At 42.3% G+C, this 26842-nt stretch overlaps 1 protein-coding gene across 7 annotated transcripts in view; it reads right to left on the reverse strand.

Moving 5' to 3' along the window:
* Nucleotides 1-26290, reverse strand: part of NETO1 (neuropilin and tolloid like 1) — a 130154-nt gene extending 103864 nt beyond the window's left edge. For all 7 annotated transcript variants that reach the window (XR_015242648.1, XR_015242647.1, XM_086683221.1 and 4 more), the window contains exons 1-4: nucleotides 25873-26290; nucleotides 23805-23858; nucleotides 23434-23571; nucleotides 16325-16573 (exon numbers count right to left, since the gene is read on the reverse strand). Coding sequence is in view for 5 of the 7 variants with exons in the window: in XM_086683221.1 (XP_086539347.1) it covers nucleotides 16325-16573; nucleotides 23434-23571; nucleotides 23805-23858; nucleotides 25873-25900 (469 nt within the window). In the remaining 2 variants the exon portion in view is untranslated. The remainder of the gene's footprint in view (nucleotides 1-16324; nucleotides 16574-23433; nucleotides 23572-23804; nucleotides 23859-25872) is intronic.
* Between the last annotated feature and the right edge of the window lie 552 nt (nucleotides 26291-26842).

Here is a 26842-nt window from a genome sequence, read left to right on the forward strand (position 1 = left end):
GAGCAAGCAGGAACAGACAGCGCAGCCCTTTTGAAGCAGAGACATCAGGCAGATACACCGTGAAGAGGCAGAGGCTTCAAGAGTGCCAGGTTCTACAAATAGCTATTATTACCACCAACAAAAATACCACCATCCCATGCACATCTTTGGGAAGGGTTGCAAGTCATTATTTTGTTGGGGTTTCAGCCATATTTATGCATAAAGAGGCATTCGCATACACACACACACACACACACACACACACACACACATATGGATACATCCACATAAAAACAGAGTATCAATTTGTGCGTAGGAAAGTCAAGCGGAAAGGCTTGGGTAGTCTGCATTTTGACCAAAATGTATTTTAAAATTTTGAACTGATAGAATCAAAAAGTACTATGTTCTTCATCCCGACAGTGAATTCTTACATTGCTTACTTACTTCCTTTCAAGATTTTATTTTTAAGTGATCTCAGCACCCAACATGGGGCTTGAACTTAACAACCCCGGGATCAAGAGTCACATGATCTTCCCACTGAGCCAGCCGGGCGCCCTCCCTTTGCGTACTTTCGATATCACCTCCCAAATTCCAAAACACCTTTTGAAAAAATTAGTGACATGCTAAATTATTGGTTTCCTTTAGCTCCCGTAACAAATTATCGCAAACTTAGTGTCTTCAACACATATTTCTCATCTTATAGCTCTGGATGTCAAGTCTGAAATGGATCTTACTGAGTTAACATCAACGTGTTGGCAGGGCTGTGTTCCTTTGCCGCACGCCCTAGGAGAGAATCCGTTCCTTGCCTTTTTCAGCTTCTAGAGGATTCCCACATTCCTTGGCTCACGGACACCTTCCACCTTCAGAGCCAACAATGGCCACTTGAGTCTTCCTCATGAGCATTATATCACTCCGACACCAATTCTTCCGCCTCCCTCTTCTGTATGGAAGGACCTTATGATTACAGTGGACCCATCCAGATCATCTGAGATAATTTCCCTATCTTTGGATCAGCTGATTCGCAACTTTAATTCTATCCACAACCTTAATTTCCCTTTGCCATGTAACACACCATATTCTCAGGTTCCAGATTTCTGGATGTAGACACCTTTGTGGGCCATTATTCTTCTTATCATGGTCTAGCTCGTGGCTCACCAAGATTCAAGTCCATCCCACATGCAAAATACATTCATCCCATCCCAAGACACCCAAAAGTTTCAGCCCATTATAGCATCAACTCAAAGTCCAAATCCCAGCAGCTCAACACCTGCATCATTTCAGTCAGGTACAGATGAGGCACTGGGTATACATTCTATCTGTGAACCTTGAACTCAAGAAGAAACATCTTACTCGTTCCAAAAACACAATGGTGAGGGAGACATACAGTAACATTTATAGACATTTCTTTTCAAAAAGGGAGAAAATGAAAGGAAAAGGAATTCCAACAGTCCCAAGCAACCATGAAATCCATATGGAAAATTCCACTTGGCTTCAAGGGCCTGGAAATTATCCTCTGTGTTTCTTAACTCTACCTCTGGGCTCAAGTCTCCATGCTCTGGGCTTGGGGCCGTCCATCTGAATCAGCCTTCCCTTTTCATGGAAAGTAGAACGTGTGTAGCTGAGGAGTTTTATCAGCCCGTCTCTCACCTGTAGATATTTGGGGAACTGACCATTTCCTTTCATTTCATCCCGTCTCAAGACCTGAAGTTCAAGATGGCACCGTTTCTGCTGATGTAACATTTTCAACCACCTCATGGGTCTCCTGTTTATTCACGAGATTCACTCTATTAGCCAAGAGTCTCCTCCACAGGTCTTTTCTAGATAATCCCATCTCTATTTTTGGCTTTGCTGAGATGACTGAAGAGATTTATGAGTCACACACTTAATCATTTGAAAGAGCCTTTTATGAGACTGAATATTTTGATGTTTTTATCTTTCCACAGGGTTAGCAAAAGGTTGCCCAGCCATACCTTCGTTTTTCTCCCTACGGCATGTTTTTCCAACCCCATCCCAAGATGCCCTAAATTTCAATAGGCAGTGAATCTCTTAATTTTGGAATTGCTCGTAACCTAGCAAGTCATTAAGCCTCAATTACTTTTGGTTTAAAAGTTCGTTCTTGAAACAGTCTCTTCCCTCTTGTGTTTTCCTAAAGCACGAGAAGGAAGAAACCAGGCTGAACCTTCAACACTTTGCTTGGCCATCTCCTCAGTTAAATACCCAAGTCCTGCTCTCCATTGGACCCCAGGACACAATTCTGCTAATCTCTCTGACTCAACACGACAAGAAATTCCATTCCTCCTGTTTCCAAGGACACCTTCCTCATTTCCTTCCGAGTCCTCAAGATTGGCACCTTGAACATCGGTGTTTCAACCAGCAGTTTGCTTATGATGACATACGTATTCCTTAAGGCATATATGCTTTATGTGCAATACTCTTCATTTCCTTGTGAGTCCTCCTTGGCCAAGTTGTTATCCATGCACCTCTTAACAGTCTGTTTAAGGCAAGAGAAGCTTTTTCTATCATGCTTCTCCTCGAAATTCTCCCAGCTTTTGCTCACTGCCCAGTTGCAAAACCACGTCCACATTTTTTCAGATGAGTTTGTACAGCAGCATTCTACTCTCAGGCATGACATCTCTATCTGTTTCCACTGCTGATGTAACAAACTACTATGAACTTAGAGATTTCAAAAACACAGATGTATTGTGTTACAGTTCTGAATGTCAAAAATCGAAAATGAGTCTCACTGGGTTGAAATCCATGTGACAGCAAAGCCTTTTTTTCCTTTCTGCAGGCTCGAGGGGAAAATCCATTCCTTGCCTTTTCCAGTTTTTAGAGGCTCCCACACTCCTTGGCTGATGGGCCTTTCCTGCACCTTTAAGGCCGGAAATGGCATTGGATTCTTTCTTCCATCACATGGCTCTGACACTGACTTTTCAGCCTCCCTCTTTCACGCTGAAAACTTTGGTGATTATATCAGGCCCTCCCAGATAATCCAAGTTAATGTCCCTGTATTAAAGTAATCTTTGTATCCTTGATCCAATCTATTATCTTGATTCCCATTGCCAAGTAACCAAATATATTCACAGATTCCAGGGATTAGATCATAAACATCTCTTTTTGGAGGGAGGAGGAGATAGGGACATTACTCTGTCTACTACAGTCTATCTGATTTTTGTTTTCTTATAAACTATAAACTCATTGTATGGAGGATAGAGCCTTATATATACTGAATTTCTACAGGGTATATATACAGGATATGTATCTTATATTTACTGCATTTTTACAGCACATTTGCTGAATAAATGTAACGGCAAATACAGCCTGGTGCAAACTGTTATTCTGTGCATTCACTTCAAGAACAGCTGCATGAGGGACACCTGGGTGGCTCAGTCGATTAAATGTCGGACTCTTGACTTTGGCTCAGGTCGTGACCTCACGGGTTCGTGACGTTGAGCCTGGCGTTGGGCTCTCTGCTGATAGCACAAAACCTACTTGAGATTCTCTCTCCCTCTCTCTCTCTCTGGCCCTACCCTGCTCACGGTCTCTCTCTCTCTCTCTCTCTCTCAATAAATACATAAATAGACTTAAAAATAATGTAAAAAATAGTTGCATGAGCTATACATAAGGAGCTATAATGGCATACAAATTCTAAAATAAGGAGACACTTTTGGTCCAGAAACTAATAATGCTGGGTTGCTGTCCTGAAAATTCCTTGATTTTTTGCATAAAAATAAAATGACAATAAGCTTCAAACTATATACAAATTGTTATGAAAGAAAATGTTAAAAAAATTAGGTAATAATATTTTCTTAGGCAAAATACATCAGACGTTTGGAATCTGAAATGCATACTTCTTAATATACAATGGTAAGTTAAATGGTAGAGTTTTCTAGATTACCAAGAAGCTGAGTGACTACAGACACCCCGCCTCTCCCCAAGCCGTGACAATGCAAAATGGAGAGAAAACATATGCTTTATTTCTTCCTTTTGCTTTGTGTTTTAAATGTTCCCCTTGCTTAAATGATAGGATTTATCTCTAGAAAATAGTCTCTAGGACTATTTAAGTGAAAGGTGGAGGCTGGTCCTTTGACGTTGGGACTACTGTGTGGGTACAGAGGTAATGTTACGCTCGATCGAGGCATGGCCTCAGCCAGTCCCTATGAGGCCTTTGTGCAAATTAATAAGTGGAATTGATTTCAGGACACAGCTCTGCCCCCAGGTGTCTGAATGTAAGTGGGATCTGCCCTTCCTTCTCCTTCAACTGAGGGTCCTTAATGTGCACAACTGTATACAGCAGCCCCGGAGAAACAATGGTGCTGATGCTTGGAACCAACTAGCTTTACAAGAAAAGGTCAACGACACAAGCATTAGGAACGAGAAGAATTGTGGGAGCCCTGGGAGAGAGACACTGAAGATCTCCCTGGAGTATTTAGCTTGTGGGCCTCAGATTTCAAGTCGTGAGAGCATTCTGCACGCAACTGAGCATGTCAGTCATCGCAGATATTCGAGCACAGGAAATGAATCACACACTTCAGGCTCAGATGGGTGGAAAGGGCAATGTCTTTCATGCAGGTAGAGGGGGGCAGAGGCAACTCGTTCAGGGTCTCTTTGGTCATTGTGCATTGAAAGACATTTTAGACAGCACGACAAAGATGGGTTTTTAAATCCAAGCTCTGGTTCCTGGTAAAATGTGAGGGAAGCAGTCTTCCCCCTTAATTAAACTTCCTACTATAACGGTACTAAAAGTGCTTGCAGTACGTGATGTAATTAAAGTCATAATCTCTACCCTTTGAAGAAGGTGCATCAGCATAATTGTTATATAATAGACAAACAAGGAGTAACTTAACCTCTACACAGAGTCAACAACCTGGGCAGCAGATTTTATCAAGACCTTTGGTATCTTCATCTATGAAACGAAAAGGCAGAATGAGGTGAATTCCAAGGAGTCTTGCAGATCTAAAGAAAAGAAACATCTACAACAGAAATACGCCTGAGTCTCCACACGGTCCAGTCCCAGAGGTACCATGTTCAAAATCATGTGCCAGCAACTAACCCCTAAATAAATATAAACAACTTAAAACGTTTTTCTCTGCCTCTCCAGGAACGAAGTGGAAGAAGTCGTTCTTTCTGTACAGGAAACTTCGTAAAAGTCTTCCTTCTCCTTTGTCACTGCTTCCAGTATTCTCTGCACAGATGGCAGCTAATCCTGGAAATCCTCTCTCCCACTCTCAACTTCTCTCCTGAACACCCACCGAGCCCAAACAGCATTTTGTCTCTCTCTTCATTCCTCATTCTTCCCCTTAACCCCTGTATTGTACAGATCAGATTAACCAAGGCATGGGCTAGGTGGGAGTGAGGGAGGAATAAAACTGCCCCCGCACGAATATCCTGGGACCCGCTGCACACTTAAAATTTTTGTCACTTCTGTGACTCGCAAGTTGTAAATTCCATTTCTTAAAAAATAAGCACCACCCCCCCCCAAAAAAATGTGAGATGTGGTTCAAGATGATGTCATACGAAGACCCTGAACTCACCTCTCCCAGGGACACATCAAGTCGACAGTCACATACAGAACAATTCTCTCTGAAAAAGACCTGAAAACTACTGGGACAGGTCCTCTATAATAGAGGATAAAGAGGCCATATTAAAAAAGGTAGAAGCAGCAGAGATATGATTTCACCCAAAACCCCCCAAGCACAGCAATGCACGAGCAGGAGGAATCTCACAGATACAGGATGTATCACTGAGGAACACGAAGCCTGAGCCCTACATCAGGCATCCCGGCCCCTGGGGCCTGCACTGGAGAGATGAGCCTCCGAAACATCTGGCTTTAAAAATCAACGGGGCTTACATCCAAGAGGCCCAAAGGGCTGTAAGAAACAGACATCCAGGTCCAGGAGCCCCAGAGAATTCCAAATAAGATGATCCCAAAGAGATCAACACCGTGACACATCATAGTTACATCTCAAAAGTAAAAGATAAGAAAGAATCTTAGAAGCAGCAAGAGAAAACAACTTATCACATACAAGGGAATGTCTGCAAAACTATCCACAGATTTTTCAGCAGAAACTTTGTAGGCCGGAAGAGCCTGTCATGTTCTGTTCAAAGTACTGAAAGCAAAGAACTTCTAACCAGGAACACTCTATCCAGCAAGGCTATCATTCCGAATTGAGGGAGAGATACCAAGTCTTTCTTAAAAACTAAGAGAGTTCACCACCACTAAATTGGCCTTATAAGAAATGTTAAACGGACTTCTTTAAGCAGAAAATGAATAGCGTTAATTAGTAGCAAAAAAACATAAAATTAAAAACCTTACTGGTAAAACTAAAAGCCACAGACGACTTATAAAGTTAGCATGAAGGTTAGAAGACAAAAGTAGTAGGAATAACCATAACTACAACCATTAGGTAAGGGATACAGAAAATAAAAAGATGTAAAATGCGACATCAAAAACACAAAGCATAGAGAAGAGTATACACATAGAGCTTCAGGATGCATTCAAACTCAGCTTGCTTTCAACTTAAAATAGACTGGTACCTATGAACTGATATGTACCTTTCACGGTAATCACAAGGCAAAAACCTACAGAGCCACGAAAGATACTAAGAATGAAATCTGAGCATCCCACCAAACAAAGACATGGAGCCACAACAGAAGAGAACAAGAAAAGAAGCAAAGAATAGAAAAGAACAACAAAACAAGTCTCAATAAATTTAAGAAGATTAAAAACAAATCAAGCATCTTTTCTGACCCAAAATGTATGAAGCCGAAAATCAATCACAAAAAGAAAACTGGAAAAATCACAGACACGAGGCGATTAAACAGCATGCTACTGAACAACGATGGGTCAAAAAAAGAAATCAAAAACTACCTTGCGACAAATGAACATGAAAATACAACTTACCAAATTCAATTGGATGCAGTAAGAGCAGTTCTAAGAGCTCATAGCAATTCAGGCCTATTTTAAGAAACAAGAAAATTTTCAGCGGCGCCTGGGGGGGCTCAGTCGGTTGGGAGTCTGACTTCGGCTCAGGTCATGATCTCGCGGTTCGTGAGTTTGAGCCCCGCATCGGGCTCTGTGCTGATGGCTCTGTGCTGTGCCCTGCTTCAGCTTCTGTGTCTCCCTCTCTCTCTGCCCCTAACCCACTCACATTCTGTCTCTCTCTCTCTCTCAAAAATAAATAGAACATTAAAAAAATTAAAAAAAAGAAAAATTTCAAATAACCAATCTAATGTTACACCTAAAGAACTAGAAAAAGAAGATCAAATGAAGCCCCACATTAGCAGAAGAAAGGAAATAACAGAATCAGAGTGGAAATAAATGAAATAAAGACTAAAAAGACCAGAGAAAAGAGCAATCATTTCTGGGAGCTAGTTCTTTGAAAAGACAAACAAAATGGATCAACCTTTAACTCTACTCACAAAGAAAAAAGAATGAGGGCTCAAATAAAAATCTGAAATGAAAGAGGGGAAATTACAAGTGACCAAAGAAATACAAAAGATCATAAAAGACTACCGTGCATAGTCATACACCAACAAATTGGGCACCCTAGAAGAAATGGATAAATTCCTAAAAACATACAGTCTTCCAAGATGGAATCATGAAGTAAATAATCTGTATTGACCAATCACTAGCAAGGAGAGGGAATCAGTAATCAAAAACCTCTCAATGAAGAAAGATCCAAGACCAGATGGTGAATTCTACTAAACATTCAAAGAAGATTTTATATCTATCTTCCAAAAAATTGAAGAGGAGGAAATGCTAACTGATTTTATGAGGCCAGTATTACCCTAAAATCAAAACCAGACTAGGACACCCCACAAAAGAAAAAAAGGAGAAAAGAAAGAAAGAAAGAAAGAAAGAAAGAAAGAAAGAAAGAAAGAAGAGGGAGGAACAGAGGGAGGGAGGGAGGGAGGAATGAAGGAAAGAAACAAACAAACAAACAAACAAAGAAACAAGGAAACAAAGAAACAAAGAAAGAGAAAGAAAGAAAAAATTAAGAGTCATTATCCCTGATGAACACAAGTGCAAAATCCTCAACAAAATATTAGCAAACTGAATTAAGTAAAAATGATCGGTATATAACATGCCCAAGAGAGATTTATCCCAGGGTTGTAAGGATGGTTCGATGTCCACAAACCAATCCATATAATTCACCACATTAACAAAATAAAGCATAAAAATTATATGATCATCTCAAAAAGATGCAGAAAAAGCACATGACAAAATGCAACATCCACTTATAATAAAATCTCTTAACAAAGCAAGTAGAGAGGGAATGCACATCAACATACTAAAAGCTCTATATGACAAACCCACGGCTAACATCATACTCGATGGTTAAAAGCCAAAAGCCTTTCCTGTAAGATTGGGAACAGGACAAGAAGGCCCACTCTTTCCATTTTTATTCAACATTGTGTTGGAAGTCTTATCTGGAGCAAAAAAAAGAAATAAAAGGCATCCGAATTGGAAAGGAAGAAATGAAACTGTCACTACTGGAGGGCAACATAATTGTATACACGGAAAGTGCTGAAAACTCCACCAAAAAAACCATTAGCACTAATTAATGAACATAGTAAAGTCACTGCATACAAACTTAATAAGAAAATCTGTTGCATTTTTATACACCAACAACACACTGTCAGAAAGATAAATTAAGAAAAAAACCCTTCATAATTGCTTCAAAAAAAAATAGCTAGGAATTAATTTATCCAAGGAGGTGAAAGCCCTATACACTGAAAACTACAAGACATTGATGAAACAAACTGAAGACACAAATAAATGGAAAGATATTCTGTGCTTGTGGATTGGAATAACTTATATTGTTAAAATATCCATATCAGCCGAAGTAACCTATCCATTCAATGAACTCCTTATCAAAATCCCACTGGCGTTTTTCAGAGAAAGAGAACACATAATCCTAAAATTCCTATGAACCACAAAGGTCCCAAATAGCCCAAGAAATCTTGAGAATAAAAACAAAGCTGAAGGCATCACAGTCCTTAATTTCAAACTGCATTACAAAGCTATAGTAATCAAAACAACATAGCGTCGGCATAGAAACAGACACAGATCAAGAAACAGAACAGAGAGCCCAGAAATAAAGTCACACATATACAGTCAATTAACTTATGACAGAGGCAAGAATATACAATGGGGAAAGGACAGTCCCTTCAGTAAATGGTGCTGGGAAAATGGGACAGCCACACACAAGAAAGCAACTGGACCCTTCTCTTACACCACACACAAAAAGTAGTTCAAAATGGATTACAGACTCAAATATATGCCCAGAAATCATACAACCTCCTAGAATAAAACATAGGTTGTAAACCCCTTGACGTAATCTTTGGTGATTTTTTTTTTGGCTCTGACTCCAAAGGCAATGGCAACAAAGACAAAAATAAACAAATGGAATTGTATCAAACGAAAAACCTTCTGCACAGTAAAGTAACCATCAACAACATAAAAAAAGCAAGCTATGGGTTAGGAGAAGCTATTTTCAAATCATGTATCTGATAAAGGGTTAATATACAAAATATATAAAGAAATCATACAACTCAATAACAAAAAACAAATAATCTGATTTTTTTACATGGGCAGAGGATCTGAAGAGACATTTTTCCAAAGAAGACATACAGATGGCCAACATAAAAAGATGTCCAACGTCACTAATTATCAGGGAAATGCAAATCAAAACCACCATGGGATAGCATCTCACATCTCCAAGACTTGCTATTATCCAAAAGATAAGAAATAAAAACAGTTGGTGTTGACAGGAATATAAATTGGTTCAGCCACTGTGGCAAACAGTATGGAGGTTCCTCAAAAAACTAAAAATAGAACTACCATATGATCTAGCTATGCCCCTCGGGGTATTTATTCAAAGAAAACAAAAACACTAATTTGAAAACATATACACCTCTATGTTCCTTGCAGCATTGATTATAATAGGCAAAAAATGGAAACAACCTAAGTGTCCATCAGTGAATGAATGGATAAAGAAGATTGTATATATGTGTGTGTATACATGTATATATAATATTATAAAATTATGTATGTCATAAAGAAGATGAATTCAAATACACACACACACACACACACACACACACACACACACACACACACACAGGAATACTACTCAGCCATAAAAAGAATGAGATCTTGCCATTTGTGATAACATGAATGGACCTTAAGGGCATTATCCTACGTGAAGTAAATCAGACACAGAAAGACAAATACTGTATGATTTCACTTATGTGTGGATTCAAAAAGAAAAACACAAGAAAATAAAATAAAATAAAATAAAATAAAATAAAATAAAATAAAATAAAATAAAACCCAACTCACAGAAGCAAAGGACAAATTAATGGTTGCCGGGGGTGGGGGGTGGATGGGGAGGGGATTTGGGGGGGGTGACATTTGAGAAGGCGATCAAGAGGTATGAACTTCCAGTCATAAAATAAATGAGTCATAGGGATGTAATGTATACCACGGGGACAGTAGTCAATAATAATGTATTGCATATTATATAACTATATATGGTGACGGGGAAACTAGTCTTATCATCATCATTTCCCAGTGTATACAAATATCAAATCATTATGTTGTACATCTGAAATTAACACAATGTTACATGTCAATGGTACCTCAGTAAAATAAAAGAGGAACTGTGACTCTGTTTCATAACTTTTCTGTCTGACAGCCTTTGCTGTGCTGAATTTAGACTATTTCGGGTCTACAGTGTAAATATAATAGAAAGACCACACAATGCTATCTGATCTAAACTCATTCAATCTTGTATTAATCAAATCAAGTCCTTCTTTCAACTTCAGCCTTTTATTCTTTCAGCTCTTACTGCAAAATTAAAATTCAGTTGTTGAGAAAATGATATAGATAAATAGATGTAAGCACTTACTTTTTTTTTTCTTTCTTACCAAACCATGTATCAGAACTCTGATTATGTAGAGAAGAACATTTAGGAGCTGTCAATATGGCTAATACTCACACATGCATTCACATTTCAAATAAGAAGAAAAGCACCACACTGGATAATTAAAATAACATCGAGTCCATGACAATATTTTACCTATTAATATATTTCATTTAACATGCGTAGAAATCTTAGAACACTCAGTTTAAATCACTGCACTGCACTGCGTCCTTTCCATTGCCTTTGATGTCAATCGGCTTGGAGTCTAAGAGGAAGCTAGGAATTGGGCAGGATGTTCCTCAAACACTCTGAGCTCTCAGATGAAAGCTTCTGTTTAAGTACAAAGTATCATAATAATTGCAATATATTTAACAACACCACGCCCTTCCATGGCAGCACCTGACTACTGCACCTCTCTCACAGGGCATGTAGAGGGTGTGTTTGATAAAACCAGCTCAGAAAAAAAGATCGGCAAAAGAGGAAGATTTCACAAACATTACATTATATGCCCGTGATTAGCAGAAAATGTCTCCACTAGAAAGGAAAGTTCAAAGCTCTCAAAAGACAGTTGTTCCTAAATAGAGATTGGAAGGATTACTTTCCCCAAGAGATAGCATCCTGCATGTTTTTCTTCCTTAAGATTGAATAAAGTCCCTCCTAATGCTACTGGGCTGGGCACAGAGCAGATGTTACAGGTTTCTCCTTTGTTTGTATTTTCCAGGGGTAAAGAACACTGAAGCATGTAGACAGCTGGCTGTACTGTAAGGGAGAATTATTTTCTACGCGGAAAGCATTCTCAGTTTGAGTTAAAAAAATGTGGATTACACAGAAAGGGTATTCCTCTGCTCTGAAAACTCATTTAAAAATTACCAACTACAGGGGCGCCTGGGTGGCGCAGTCGGTTAAGCGTCCGACTTCAGCCAGGTCACGATCTCGCGGTCCGTGAGTTCGAGCCCCGCGTCGGGCTCTGGGCTGATGGCTCAGAGCCTGGAGCCTGTTTCTGATTCTGTGTCTCCCTCTCTCTCTGCCCCTCCCCCGTTCATGCTCTGTCTCTCTCTGTCCCAAAAAAATAAATAAAAACGTTAAAAAAAAATTAAAAAAAAAAGGAAATAAACATTTAAAAAAAAAAATTACCAACTACAGTATTGTCTCTCTTTTTTTTTTTTTTTAGCTTGAGTACTTGTATTTGTCTAAGTAGTACCAAAAAATACAGCCTCCTTTTCAAAAATGAAAGTGTTGATAATAGTGCTAATAAATTTTCACTGTATCTCCATCTGGGCCCGTTCAATTCTTCCTCGTTCTTCTCCACCCCCCACCTAGGCTAATCATTATTCATTTTTCTGCAGGACATTTGATTTAAATCTTTAAGATTAAAAAAAATGTCCTATAAATGAGAAAACGATATCATTTTATTACTATGAGCATTTTTCTATGTTTTCTCACTAAATTATCTGTGGACTACCAAACTTCCCATCATGTGGCTTTTTAACATTTTCAGGGATTCTGAACTCATCCTTCTTCTCAGAAGTGGGAGAGTATCAGTGAGGCCCCTTTGCCCTTCTTCAGGCCTCACCCTTGCCCCTGGTTTCTGCAGATCTCAGGACTGGACTCAGCCGACTCCTGTGTCATGTTGCCCACCCTCACCACCCTATGCGTGCTCGACTACTCCCTAGGTGATTCATCAGTGCCCTGTGGCCTGGGCACTGACACAGTATCCAAAAGTAGCCATAATCCATGAAATAAAACGTGAGGACTAGTTCAATGTGTCACGAGATATAGGAAATACCCCCTGCCCTTTTTTTTAAGGAAAGACAGAGTGTGAAAGAGAGAGAGGGACAGAGGGAGAGAGAGAGCAAGAGAGAGAGAGAGAGGGAGAGAATCCCAAGCAGGCTCTGTTCAATCAGCACTGAGCCCAACACGGGGGGCTCGATCTGAAGACCCTGGGATCATGACCTGAGCCAAGATCATGAGTCTGATGCTCAACCGACTGAGCCACCCAGGTGCCCCGGAAATACCCCTTTAAGAGTGTTTCCATGGCATCGTCCCTGGCTCTGCCCTCCTACACTGCATATCCACACATGACCTCCAGGTAGCTAGCTCCCATCCACCACCAGTCCAGAAGCAGAGCTACTGGGAACATAAGAGTCCCAAATTAAAAGGCTGTTTTTTTTTAAAGCCGTATAGGAAGAAAAGTCAAAGAGTCTCAGATATTAAGAAATAGAAACAAATTTTGAAACAAGAGCTGACACAAACTTGCGTCCCACTCCAGCAGGATGAAAGCAGAGACAGAACAGGGGAGCTGGCCCACGGTGGTCTGAGATGTGGACCACCCCTGAAAAATCTCTCCACGCTACCAAGATAAATCATCAAGTACCTTAGCTGGGAGCGATTCAACAGGCATTTATATAATTAAGCTTTAATATTTGCATCCCACACTCACTACACAATCTTCTGATTATAAACTGGACCGCATGTGTGTATGTTTGCTTACAAGAAAAACTGGGCTGTGTGATTTGAAGCATTCTTATTAAAAAGGCATATATTTTTACACATGTGTACGTGTGTGTGTGTGTGTGTGTGTGTGTGTGTGTGTACCAACGTGTACACAGACATATGTATATTCAGCCTTTTTAGCTTGGTTGATATGATTAATTCCTAAATGTGAGTACATTCTCAGTGTGTTGACTTCAAGTTTCTGAGACTATAAATTAAGACTGAGATTCCAGATCGTAGTAAATTCATAACAATAATAAAGACCACCTGGCCTTCCCACTGCTATTTCTTCTTTGAAAGACAAGGAGGCCTAGACCCACATAAACAAGCTCACAAGGAAAAGTAACATCTTACAGGTACTAGTTTCCCACATTCACTCCCCAAAGCAGAGAAAGAGCAGTTGTAAATGAAAAATTCGGGGATACTTGTTCTCCCAATAAACGATGCCAATCCCTACTTTGTTCTTAAACAACACGTGATCAAATTAATAAACACAATAGCTACTGATAGTTGAGATCTCATATTTGAAGTGAAAAATCCACAAGGATGCATGGGTTGGCAGGCGGCCAGTGTTCAAGCAATCCAAAAAACAGGTGGTCAGTATTGTCCCTATTTTATCGACTGAAATATCGAGGCACCGAACATTAAGGATCATGTCCACAGTTTACAGCAAGCCAGAAATAAGAAAGCCAGGGCTGAGGCCAGATGGTGTCCCCAAACCAGTGTTCCTCACAGCTGTGCTGGGGTCCAGCTCTGCAAGTGACCTGGTGGGCGGGGCTCTCCCCTCCAACGCGTGGTCCATTTGGATGCCTTGGCGATTGCCGCAAGGCTTTCGCCTTTAAGTCATGACGTTGACTTCAGGAACTCTATGGCTTTAGTTTGGCCAAATCACCACTTAAAGCATCGTCCCCAGTCCAAATTAACCCAAATTAAACCGAAGCCTGCCTGACCCCCTATTCCCTAAACGCTGTCTAAATGATTACTAATCCCTGCCCCCTTCCTCTTCCATTAACTAATTGGCTTCCTCAATACTGGCTCTTTATGGAATGAGTAACAGATTACTGTGCCACTCAGGCAATGGCCTTGGGCCACGGACCGTCAGAGTCTGCAGTCGTGCAAGTTTTACAAGCCTCCCTTTTACGGTCCTACTGTTCCTTCGTATGCCAAGTGTGCGCCTCCCCCTGCCCTTGGCTTACTCTCCTTTATCTGAGTGGAAACAGAAGCCTCAGTCCATCCGTAACTCATCCTCAATTTCATGGAACCGTCTCCTTTCGTTCCTTTCTGATCCAGTCCTTCATGGCAGTGAAATCCCCTTTTGTACACAGATAAAGCAAAAGGGGCTCTACAGAAACAAGGCACAAAGGACATGGCACAGGGAACACAGTGGCTTTTTAAAACCCTTGGAAAAGCAGACTGGGCTCCACCATTTATGTTATCCCCGGCAGAGCTAGAAATGTGGACAGCCTCGCTTACGCTGATAAAGTGGACCCGACAACTTTATACAACCTGAGTCTTAAGTCCTAGACACTATCCCCCTGATCTCCAATCCCAGGATGAAAATGTAACGTACAAAAACCTAGAGCTATCTTTAAGTCCTGGCTATACCCAAAATTATCCGTTAAGAAAAAAGAAATGTACTTCCATTCACAACTCAAGCACTAGTTAAAGTAATCTCAGCGTCTGCAACTTTTTGGAGCACATCAAGCTCGTCTGATCGCCAGGGTGAAATACTCCTGCTTTCTGTGAAGGATCCAGTATCAACAAACCACAATTAAAACCACAATATCTCTTAGTGATACTATAAAAACATTCCTAATGCTTGAGGTCGATACATACAACGCTATCAATACATGACCTAGTCGACATAAACCATAATATCATAACGAAAGTCATCATTAATCTCATATTAATTATTTTTAAAGTTTTAGCGCTTAACCTGAGCAGCAGAACCCTGCTCTTAATGTCACCTGTGTAACATGGAATAGAAACTCCAACAAATTTTACGCATCTTCCAATGTCACCTATGCCTGTTACCGCCTCAGTAAAGCAACCCACACAAACTAAAAATATATGCAATCATATAGAAATAATGCGCTTCAGGTAAGTTTGAGTCATCTTTCCATTAAAAACAAAGGACTGTACTTCATCAAATCTCAAATCGCTTCAGCCTGACGCTGCAATTTAAAAAGGTGATAACCAATTTTTATTGTAATAAATGACAACTCATCATCAAGTGAGCCAGTCAACATCATAGACCTTTTTTTTTTTTTTTTTAATATTAGCAGGTGAAAAGGAAAATGGACCCAGGATGAATAATTATATAATGACGGATAATGTCTGCAGCAAATGAATATTTGGCTGCTAAGGGCCTCTGGCTTTCATCACAACTGTTAGGAATTTGCATTTCTAAAAAGGGATTAGACTGCTTTATGCTAAGATCCATTTGCCTTAAAAATTATAATTTTCAGAACAAAAGAATTTTTTATTCAGGTTCTCCAAAGATCATTTAGATGGATACATTTTACACTACAATTGTCTTTTCAAGTTTATAGGGATTCAATGTATACTGTAATTAGTTTCTTTATTACAAGTCACCTCTCAAATTACACATTTCAGCATAATGGAAGTCCATTTAATTAACTGTGCTCCTGATGATCATACAGACCCCTGAGTCACTACACTTCACCTCTAGTGGAGGCTAAATTTTAAGGAAAATTTATTTTCCGTTCAGGAAATTTCATTTCATTACAAAATGAAAAGAGAAAGCACTGTAGGTGTGATGTTGAATAGAACTAGAAAATTCTTTGAAAACCTATGAAGCCGTCTTACAAATGTTCTTATACTATGAGGACAGAAAACTAAGGAAGAGAAAAAGAATTGTATGAAAAAACAAACAAACAAACAAACAAACCCTTACTTACCAGGTGTGAAATTGTATCGAGCTGAAAATCCCATAGATTCCAGCTCTCCATCAGCGAAAAATTTAATCCATAGAAATCTTCCACTGGATTTTATTACAGGTGGGTTTTGTTGTCCACAAAAACGTCCAATTATTGGAGAAAATCCGAAAGGTCCATCTCGAACTTCAATATGATCAAATTTGCACTCCCAAGACGGCTCAATAGAGTACTTTTCATCAAAGTAAAGTTCAATGCACTGTCTTGGGGCAGCTGAAAAAAAGGAAAGAGTATGTCTAGGAGGCCGTTTTTTTTTTTGTTTTTTTTTTTAATTTTTTTTTTAACGTTTATTAATTTTTGAGACAGAGACAGAGCATGAACGGGGGAGGGGCAGAGAGAGAGGGAGACACAGAATCAGAAACAGGCTCCAGGCCCTGAGCCATCAGCCCAGAGCCCGATGCGGGGCTCGAACTCACGGACCGCGAGATCGTGACCTGGCTGAAGTCGGACGCTTAACCGACTGCACCACCCAGGCGCCCCAGGAGGCCGTTTTTTAAGTCTTTAGTTTGATTTCTGTGACGCGACTTCCAATTTTATCTGTACATCTTCTATCAAAGTCTGAGTCTGACATCACGGGAGCACAAAGCAAGTCTGTCATAGTTAGCGTTCTAAGGGAAAACGTTCCCGTAAGAATGTCTCAGGGATGCTCCTTAAAATTGATGATGTTGCACAAAATATTATTCAGACACAAAATGACCATTTAGATATCTAACACAGACCCGATGATCACCGTGCTTTTGTGAAAGACCACTACCATCGGGCTTAGTAAACAGAAAGACCTCTTTCTGTCACTTTTCCCATATTTGCCGAAGTATCCAGTTTTGAGGTCAAAAACCACTTAAGAATTGTTCAGCACAGAGTTATCCAAACATTCGAGAAGTCCCAGGGAGATGTATCGATTGCACCCAAGCGCACATACGAAGATATTAAGAGTAGTTTTTCTACAGCACAAACCTTACCACGGCACCCGCAGGTTTAAACTTATTCAGCAACTCTCTATCAGCTACAGGAAAAAGATCAATGCACTTGACATGCAGGACCTTTATGGGTCCTACACTTCACTCCTCCAGGATCCTCCCCTCCAGACACAGTCCAAACTGAGGCCGCTTGAGGCACAGGGTGTTTTCGAAGGCCTCATGCTCTTTCAGACTTTCGTGTATTTTACCACTTTCTGGAGTATCGGTCTCCCAATTTCGCCAACTCCTGTTTGTGTAGGAAACTCTTGCTTTAAAGAACCATCTCTCTAAATCTACTCACGAAAGACAAAAATCTATTCACCTCCGTATTTCGGCACTCAGCACAGTACTTATCATTGAGGATTTCTCAAAAAAAGAAAAAGAAAAAGAAAAAGAAAAAGAAAAAGAAAAAGAAAAAGAAAAAGAAAAGAAAAGAAAAGAAAAGAAAAGAAAAGAAAAGAAAAGAAAAGAAAAGAAAAGAAAAGAAAAGAAAAAAGAAAAAAATACCTCTTTGGGGCAGAAGAGTAAATGAGCTTATCTTCATAATCGTTTTGACAGCTCTCTTAGGAAGAGCCTCAGAGGGCCAGTGGCTCTATAAACCTCTACATGAATGCATTTGCTAGCACCCTTCCATTCCTCCCTTGTCATGTCCAAAACAGCTCAAAATCCTGGCACTCCAGATTGATATTCAGCCAGGATACCCCAGAATGGCCATAACAGTTGTCGAAATATCCGCACATATTTATCCTGGTTAGTAAACAGCTGTTGCCTCGAGTCCTTTGAGTGTTTCCCTGCCATGTGGCCCTCTTCGGGAACCAACACCCTCCAGAAACTTCAAAGTTAAGACCTGGCACAAGGAAGGCCTGATCCCCATGTGGTCGGTAATCATTGCCAACGACTGCTGTCCCCACCACACCAGTTCTTAAATATGTATTGAATATCACCCTTGATGGCTTTAAAATTAAAGCCTTGTGTGCACGGATGTCAAAAATTTATAGAGAACTGAGATACACGATGACTTGGAAATTAGAGACTTACAGAATAAAATATAACCCTGATGATCCCCGAGGATAAAACTGAAGCTCATTTGGTTAAAGGTCAATGCGTGTTATAAGACTCTTCTGGGGATTATTTTTAATCTCCAAAAATGTTTATGAGTCTTTGGACATTGAAAAGAGACATTTACTGCTCTTACCGGCAAAACCAGGGATGATTTTATCTACCACTAACATATATTCGCAAAGGGCAACAAATGTAGTACTACCTAATGACAGATTTGATGAAGTTCCAGTGATTTTTTTTTTTTTAATCTATGAATTGGAAAATATCCTAAGACATCACCTGGAAAACTATGTTTTTTCCCTTCAAGGTTATTAGTTCAATCACAAAAAGGCAAAGGCTAGGGGCGCCTGGGTGGCTCAGTTGGTTAAGCGTCCGACTTTGGCTCAGGTCACGATCTCGCGGTCCGTGAGTTCGAGCCCCGCATCGGGCTCTGGGCTGATGGCTCAGAGCCTGGAGCCTGCTTCCGATTCTGTGTCTCCCTCTCTCTCTGCCCCTCCCCCATTCATGCTCTGTCTCTCTCTGTCTCAAAAATAATAAAATAAACATTAAAAAAAAAAAGGCAAAGGCTTAAGACACTGGACCCATATACGAATTAGCATTCAGTATAACATTTATACCTATTACCATCTTATAGAATGTGCCTGCTGGTTTATTTCCTCTCTGGCAAGCCAATATAAGTTTCCTAAGGAAATAAACAATTTCAGAATATAAGATATTTCCTTTCGATGTGAATAATGTATGGCTAGGGAACCTTAAAGCAAAGAGAGCAGCCCTGTGCTAACTTACTTAATAAAAATCTGTTGATCAACAAATATCCATCTATTTTTCGCTATTAAGAAATGCACGGTCATCGGACACGAATTCACTTACATTTCCTTCATTTTCATCGTCACTTAAGTTCCCTCCAACGTGGATGAACAAACCTCTCAATGTTCCATCAGGACACATACCAGCGTTATGGCTTTCCCTAGGCAGGACTACACGCGGACAGTTCACTTTCCTTTGGTCCATCGTGCAGACGTCAACCACACGCGCTCATATACGAAATCCCACTAACTGAATTTTAGAAGGCAGTAAAATAACGTTTTAAAAAGAAGTATGTCATAGGGGCTCCTGAGTGGTTCAGCCAGTTAAGCGTCCGACTCTTGATATCAGCTCATGTCTTGAACTCAGGGTCCTGAGTTCAAGCCCTGCATTGGGCTCCACACGGGGCATGGAGCCTACTTATAAACAAACAAACAAACAAACAAAGAGCACGTGGTTGTAGTTCAAGACAACGGCTTATGGTGCACGTAAGCCATTGGAAGCTAAGTCCAACTCCCTACACTTATATGTTCTTTCCCTTCAAATCTCTCAATTCACGGCTGCCTTTCTCTGTAACATCTTCTGCAAGTCATCTGGTATGTAAATCGGAAGTTCCTTTTCGAGAAGTCTTACCGTGTCATTGGGCACGGTGAAAACTCTGGGCGCTTTCACCTGAACATAGGTACAGAATATGGCCTCTGATTGGAGGGAATTCTAGGACAACCTGAGATCCATGCGAGGAGTCTTCCTCTCTGTGACTGGGACGCCACCTGTGTTTACCAGAACCTCACCTTACCTCCAGAATCTTAGCCAATCATTTAGCCCTCTCTTGTACTTTCAAGGCACCTTTTCCTACAGAACAGGCTCTTCTTTTCAGAATTAAGTATGACAGTCTGCCCCCGCTGCAAGAAGATGGAGAGACAAAGAAAGTAACTGCCTTTCCACCTTGGGTCCATCAACACCACCCACACCCACACCTCCGTCCGCTGGGAGCCGGCCCCCACGCCTGCTAGGGCATTGAGTGCACACCTCCTAAAGTGTCTCCCTAACAGCGTCTCAGGGGCCTCATGCAATAGATGTGTTCGCTTTTACCTCAGGTTTGTTTGCCGTCACAACTGGCACCTCGGCTTCTCCCTTCTTCCTGAAACGTCACCTGCACTAGGTACTGAGGCCTCTTTCGCCTCGTCTCCGGTCCATCTCCCTGGCTTGTCCTTCGCAGCCTCCCTGTCATCCTTTCCTTTACTCTCCCATCCCTTACACGCTGTTTTTCAGAAGACTATTCTCTTATCTTTTCTGCTCTTTCTAGACCAGTGCTCTGGGGCACTGGCATCCCAATGGAGAGCTATCGCAACATAATGCTACCTGCGGCTCCAGCAAAGACCAATTAAGCCAGAGTTCTTGGGGGCAGACCCGGGCGTCGGTATTTTCTGAAAGATTTAAAAAAGAAAAAAAAAAAACCAGTGCTCCAAATGCTCTCTCTGGATCATTTAATTCATACTAAGAGCCTCAACCACAGTCTATATTTATGACCTCTAAATATCTATTTTCAGCAAAGAGCTCTCCAGTGAGCTGAAAACTCATATACCCAATGTCTTTATGAGGCATCTCCATAAACACCAAAATGGAGCCCATTAATTTTCCTTTAAACACTCCTTCTCTACCCGTATCCTTTACCTCCATCTATATGTCTCCAAGCCAAACACTTTGGAATCGTCCTGGGATTTCCTATCTCCCATCCCTACCTCCAGCCGCTCACAACTCAGTTTCCTAAATACCTCTCATCTCTTCCTTTGGTGCCACAGCCAACGTCACTTGTGCGGGTCAGGCTTTTCCTATGGTTTACGTGGGCTTTCACAATAGTTCCTGCTTGCTTCTTTTCCTTCAATTACTTCCCCCAAAGGGCGGGTTCATTCTCCATGTAATTTATTTCAGTGACATCCCACTGTCTAGAATATTAATGTTCCAACGTCCATGGGTGGAGCCAATGGAGTGCCAAGTTCTCCTTCTCTGAGACCCTCTGCCTCCTGAGCCCCTCTTCACTGCCGCTCCCCTCACCCTACGCAGAAGCCCACGCGATTCTCCCTGTGGGTCCCAATCACACCACATCTCAGCACATCTGCACCTGCCATTCTGTACAGAGAATTCTCTCCTGGAAGTTTTACAAAACTGAGTGAAAACACCTGCTCCCCCTTGTAGCCTCGTCTTCTTTCTCCTATTCCGAACGAACACTGCTAGTTTGGGGGGGTGCCTTCAGATTTTTGACTGGAAGGGGCATGGTCACCAGACCATATTATAAGTTCCACAGGCAAGAACCGTGGTTGTTTTGTTAAAGGCTCTCTACACTGTGCCTAGAAGAGTGGCTACTTCTTAGTAGTTGTTCAAAAAATATCTGTTAAATAAATGCATGGACAGAAAACCATGGCTAGGATAGAGTACTTCAAAAAGGGTGTAGAAATATAACCAATAGCCACGGGAGCTTCTATCCACTTCCCAACTGTAAGTTTTGTCCTTGACATAACTAGGAATGAATGTGACTATGTGCATGAGATTGAAATGCGAGCAATGTTTTTTAATAGGCATGAAAGCACAATTAATACGCGAAACTTTCCCTCTGAATTAATCCTTTAAATGAGAGAAGTCATTGATTTTATTCTTTTTAACAATTCGAAGTTTTAAAATACTGACTCTTCAAAACACGAGTTAGGTGAATTTAACCAAGACATTTAACCCCTCTGCGCCTGTTTCCTTGTCTATAAAATGAGGACAAAAAAAAAAACAATACTTACTCCCTAGGATTAAATGTTTTACCCTATGATAAGGTCTTTGAAAATTTTATATACATATCTATGCATACATGCACATATACACATAATAGATAGGTAATACTAACTTGATAAAGGGAACAACGAAGTCTAACCCAGAATTTCCATATTTCAATTTCCTTTTCTATCAATCATCTGAGGAATAAAACTGCCAGAGCCAAGATTTCTCAGCTTCAGCCTTTATGATCAGAGCTGAGTCTCTTTCCTTCTTCGTGGAGTGCACTGTATCTTTGCTAAAAGTTCAACCTCACGCACAAAAAGGAGGAGGGCAATATCCTTAGCTTAAAAGTTACAAAAAGATAAAAGAATCATTTCTAGATAGAAGTTCTTTTTTTTTTATTTTTTAACGTTTATTTATTTTTGAGACAGAGAGAGACAGAGCATGAGCAGGGGAGGGTCAGAGAGAGGGAAACACAGAATCTGAAACAGGCTCCAGGCTCTGAGCTGTCAGCACAGAGCCCGACGCGGGGCTCGAACTCATGACCTGAGCCGAAGTCGGCCGCTTAACCGACTCAGCCACCCAGATGCCCCTCTAGATAGAAGTTCTTGAAAGCGGTTAAACAGAAAGCCTCTTCTTTGAAACATCTACCAAATGAACATGCCCCTCATTTAGAAGCAGATATTGAACATAAACTGTCTTTTTTTATTAAGGTAGACCAATCTGTCTGTGCCTGTGTGGGCGGGAAGGGTTGCGGGTTTGGGGCTATTAGGTATTTACACTTGTGATGTTGAAATCTTCATCACGAGATGAAATGATCATTTATTTTAGAAAGCTGTACTTAATCGAGTGGTGTCTACAAGGGTAATGGAAATTGGAAATGTTCGAAGAGAAATGAATCTCTTTTTCAGCACTATTTATCTTTTGAGTCAGGATAGAGAATGATGAGAAGAAGCATCATAATTCGGAATCCTGACTTTGGCATTAAAGTATGATAATGTCACTTGTTAGCACAAATTAAGGCAACTATCATTCAGATTGTTTGGGACCATGATTATAGATTTATTTTTGACATAAATATCTTTTTTTGTACTTTATTAACGAAACACTAACAACTGTACAGGTTATTCTACTAACTGTTAGCCAATGAAATACTAGTTTCCAAAACCATTGTACGTTAGGCAATATTATGCCAACCTGTGCCTCCATTCCACTAATTTAGAATTCTGGATCAATTAAACCAACTGCAAAATTAACTGTTATTGATTTGCTTTTATTTGCCAGACTCTACTTATCTTAACCCATTACTAATAATTTCAATAATTAGCTTGATTCCACATTTTACAGTTTCTTGATTCTTGAAGAGATATTTATGTGCATGGTCTCGAAAATCAATCTTTGTGATGTCTTGGGGCATTCTGTCTGCCCAAAGCATAGAGATGGCCAGGTCTGGCTCAGAGCTCTCCCCAGCCCTGATTCTTTGCCCCTTACCTTCTATGATGTAGATGCACTCTCGGTCAGGGGGGTACTTGCTGGGGTAGTTGGGAGAGGTAAAAATACCTCCCTCTGCATGTTTTGTCCAAGTCCCACACTGCACTGACTTCTGAGTTTCTGAGGTGGTTTGCTTCTCTGTAAAAAATGAAAACAAGAGGCATCATCCAATTTTCTATAAGACTAAAAATAGAGAGGACATTCTTATAGTATCCATTAGTGAATTACTTTTGAAATGTTGTCTTAGTCAAAATCAATCAATTAGACACACTATAAAATGTTCAGATATTCTGGAATATTAAGAATATGAGAAGAATAGGGAAACATAAATAACTAGAGGTCCTCCACTGCGTTTACCCCCAAAAACACACCTGTTCCTTTCTTGGTCGCCCCAGACAAATGGAAGATGATTAAACTTGCTACAACTGAAACAGAAAAGAAAAACGAGAAAGAGATCATATTAATATACACTGACATGATCATATTCGATAACACCAGAAAGCTCAAATAATATCAAAGCATATTAAGTTTATTACTGCTCACTGTTCCAAGCTAACTCAGAACATGCCCCAACTGGTTACAAATGTACAAGTCAGGACAATTAGTGCCCAGAACTGATGCAAGTTAAGACTGGATGGGACCTGAACTGCAAATGTGCACCTCAAGACTTCGGAGGGGATGCTGTCATCTACTAATGCCACATTACAGTAGGATTTCAGGACCCGCATTGTGTCCAGACTGCCCTTCAAGAATGGCTTTGCTAGCATCTCTGAAGGAAGAGCGTAAGCCAGGGGAAAGTCTGAAAAGGCAAACAATGAGGACCAAGAGGAACCAGAACGCACTGCCAGTGTTGTTGTATTTTAGAAAATAAATACTCAGGCGAATCTTATGCAGGTGGGGGAGGGGCACAGGAGAAAACCGATGAATGTGAATTGGAGGCACTGGGCAGCAGGATAAACACGTTTCTTATAAAAAGGTACTGTCCCATCAAGTAACCCCTGTCCTCAGCATTTTCTAAGTGAAGAAATTAATTCCTTCTGACCTTCACGTTGACTTAATATTTGGTATTACCCAGAAATAGATTCTTACTTTGAGAAAGGTGACTTCTAGAAGCATTTTATTGAGCCTATTTTTCGGTTTTATTTACTGCAACAAGAGTAAATCTGCAAAGGACCATTTGAAACCTGAACTTCTGTTTTACTGGCACATCTTGAGTGGCTCAACATTTTTGTAAAACCGGAAGCTAGAAAAGTAATGAAACAATCTGGTCCTCATAAGGTCTGCTTTTTCCTCTTCTACTTCATCGTTGTTATTTATTTTCTGTCCAGTTGCCTAAAATCTCTAAGTTCCATTAGGTGTATAATCGCATCTCCGCTTAAAAATGAATTGGGGGAAGGGAGAGTATCATTCACAGCGATTTCCTAAACCGAAGCACGCTGGCAGGGGCTTACAAATTTACGTTTTAAGATTATTCCAGGAAAAGCAGTAGGCCTTTTTATTAGTATTTGAGAAAGTACATCAATTTTATCACTTTGTGCTTCTGCCTGGTCATCTTTTAGACTGAAACATTAGTTGTTGTCTGTTTAAACAGAAAAGAATATAGATAGATAGATAGACTCTCTTATTTTAACTTGCCATGATTCTATACACACGCAGACACGCAGGTGCAGAGCCATCAATATCAGGCTGTACGCGCCCTGTGTCTTTACTTTGCTTTTCCTGTTGTGGTGGAATCACACGTTGGAGCAAGTACTATGCCTAACGCGTCCACAAAGCCGGGCTTTTAACTGCGTGGCACACGATTCGCACCGGAATCCTTGCTTTTTAATAACAAATTCCCACCCCACGTTTTTCTCCTATCGCCGTTTGCTGCATGCCTTCCGAGGCCATTTTCCCCTCCACTGCACGAGCTACCCCGAGAACGCACCCGGAGAGGTCTTGGGGGCCACAGGAGTTGAGGCTGGCACTCTCCCTCCCCGCAAGCGCCGCGTTCAGGTGCACCGTGCACTACCTCCTGGAGTGGAAACGTGGGCCCGCGGAGCTCCAGAAGCCCCGGGAAGAGGGCGATTCCCTGCATCCCCCCCCCCCGGGTGGCAGCCCCGCGCGCCGCCCCCTTCCACCTGCGCCCGCACCCGGGCCCGCTCGCGGCCGCGCCCGCACGTGCTCGCCTCCGCCCCCGGGACGTCCCCGCAGACCCAAAGGCTGCTTTTCCTCCGCAGAGTCTGAGACCCAGCGACCACCGGCCGCGCGCCGCCCCCACGCCCCCGGCCGGCCGTGCCGCAAGCCAGAAAGTTTACAGGTGCCCGGACTCGCGGGGACTGCGGGGTCCGGCTGGAGTGCGGCGGCGAGGCTTTTCCCTGCGCGTTCGGCCACGAGGGAGGAGGCGGGCGGGAGGAGGGACGGCGAGTGGCCCCGCGCGGCGGCGGGAAAGGTACTCACTGTGAAACAAACTGCGTCCATAGATCATGTCTGTTCCTTACACCAGAGGCTCCGATCTCCACTAATTCCATTTAGAGACGGGAAGACTTCCAGTGGTCGGGAGAGGACGGAGTCGGGGGATTTTCAGTGTGCCAACCGAGAACCGAACGGAGGGGGGGGGAGAGGGGAGGGGAGAGAGATCCGAGCCCACACAGCAGCCAGATCCGAATTCCGGCGTCCTCCGCCCCTGGCTCGCGCTCGCGCTCGCTCGCTGTCTCACCGCCGCGAAGCCAGCATCCCCACCATGACGCTCGCATCACACCCGGGCGCCGATCGCCACCATCAGCACCGCCGGCGGCAGCACCCTCCTCCTTTGCATCATCGCCGCCGCCGCAGCTGTCAGGAGGACGCGCGGGCAGTCGGCGCGCGGGCGGCGGCGGGCGCGGGGCGAGCCCCGGGGCGCCCGGGCCGGGACCGGGGCCGGGGCCGGGCGGCGGGCGCGGCGAGGCGGGGGCCAGTCCAGTCCGACGGCAGCGACGGGGCGGGCGGCGGCGGCGGCTGGGGCTCGCTCAGTCCCCGGTTTCATACACCCCGAGCAGCAGGTCGGAGCAACCTCTCCGGGAGGATGTCCAGCGGCAGCCCTCCTCTCTCCAGCCCTTGGGGATCTTCCGCTGAGGCATTGAAGACAGGAGGAAGGGGTCCGTCATCGGCTCGCCGGGCTCCGCGCCACCTCTGCGATCTTGCGGAGAGCTGAGCGGGTGGGTGGGCGTCTGGGAGGAGGGCGTGAGGGTGGCGGAGGGGAGCTGGGGGGGGGGGGGGTGGCCGAGGGGGCGGGGAAGGGAGGGAGGGGGAAAGGAGCAGGAAGATGGCAGAGTTACCAAGTGGGCGCCTGAGTCATAGCCGTGGGCTGCGCGACCCTCTGGGAAGCCCGGCGCCGGGGCAGAACTGGGCAGCACCGCGCGGCCGGCGCCCCCGGGGCTGGTGCGCGGCG

Source organism: Puma concolor, chromosome D3 (genome assembly GCF_028749965.1).
Source record: "Puma concolor isolate L17-30 chromosome D3, mPumCon1.1.hap2, whole genome shotgun sequence".
NCBI lineage: Eukaryota > Metazoa > Chordata > Mammalia > Carnivora > Felidae > Puma > Puma concolor.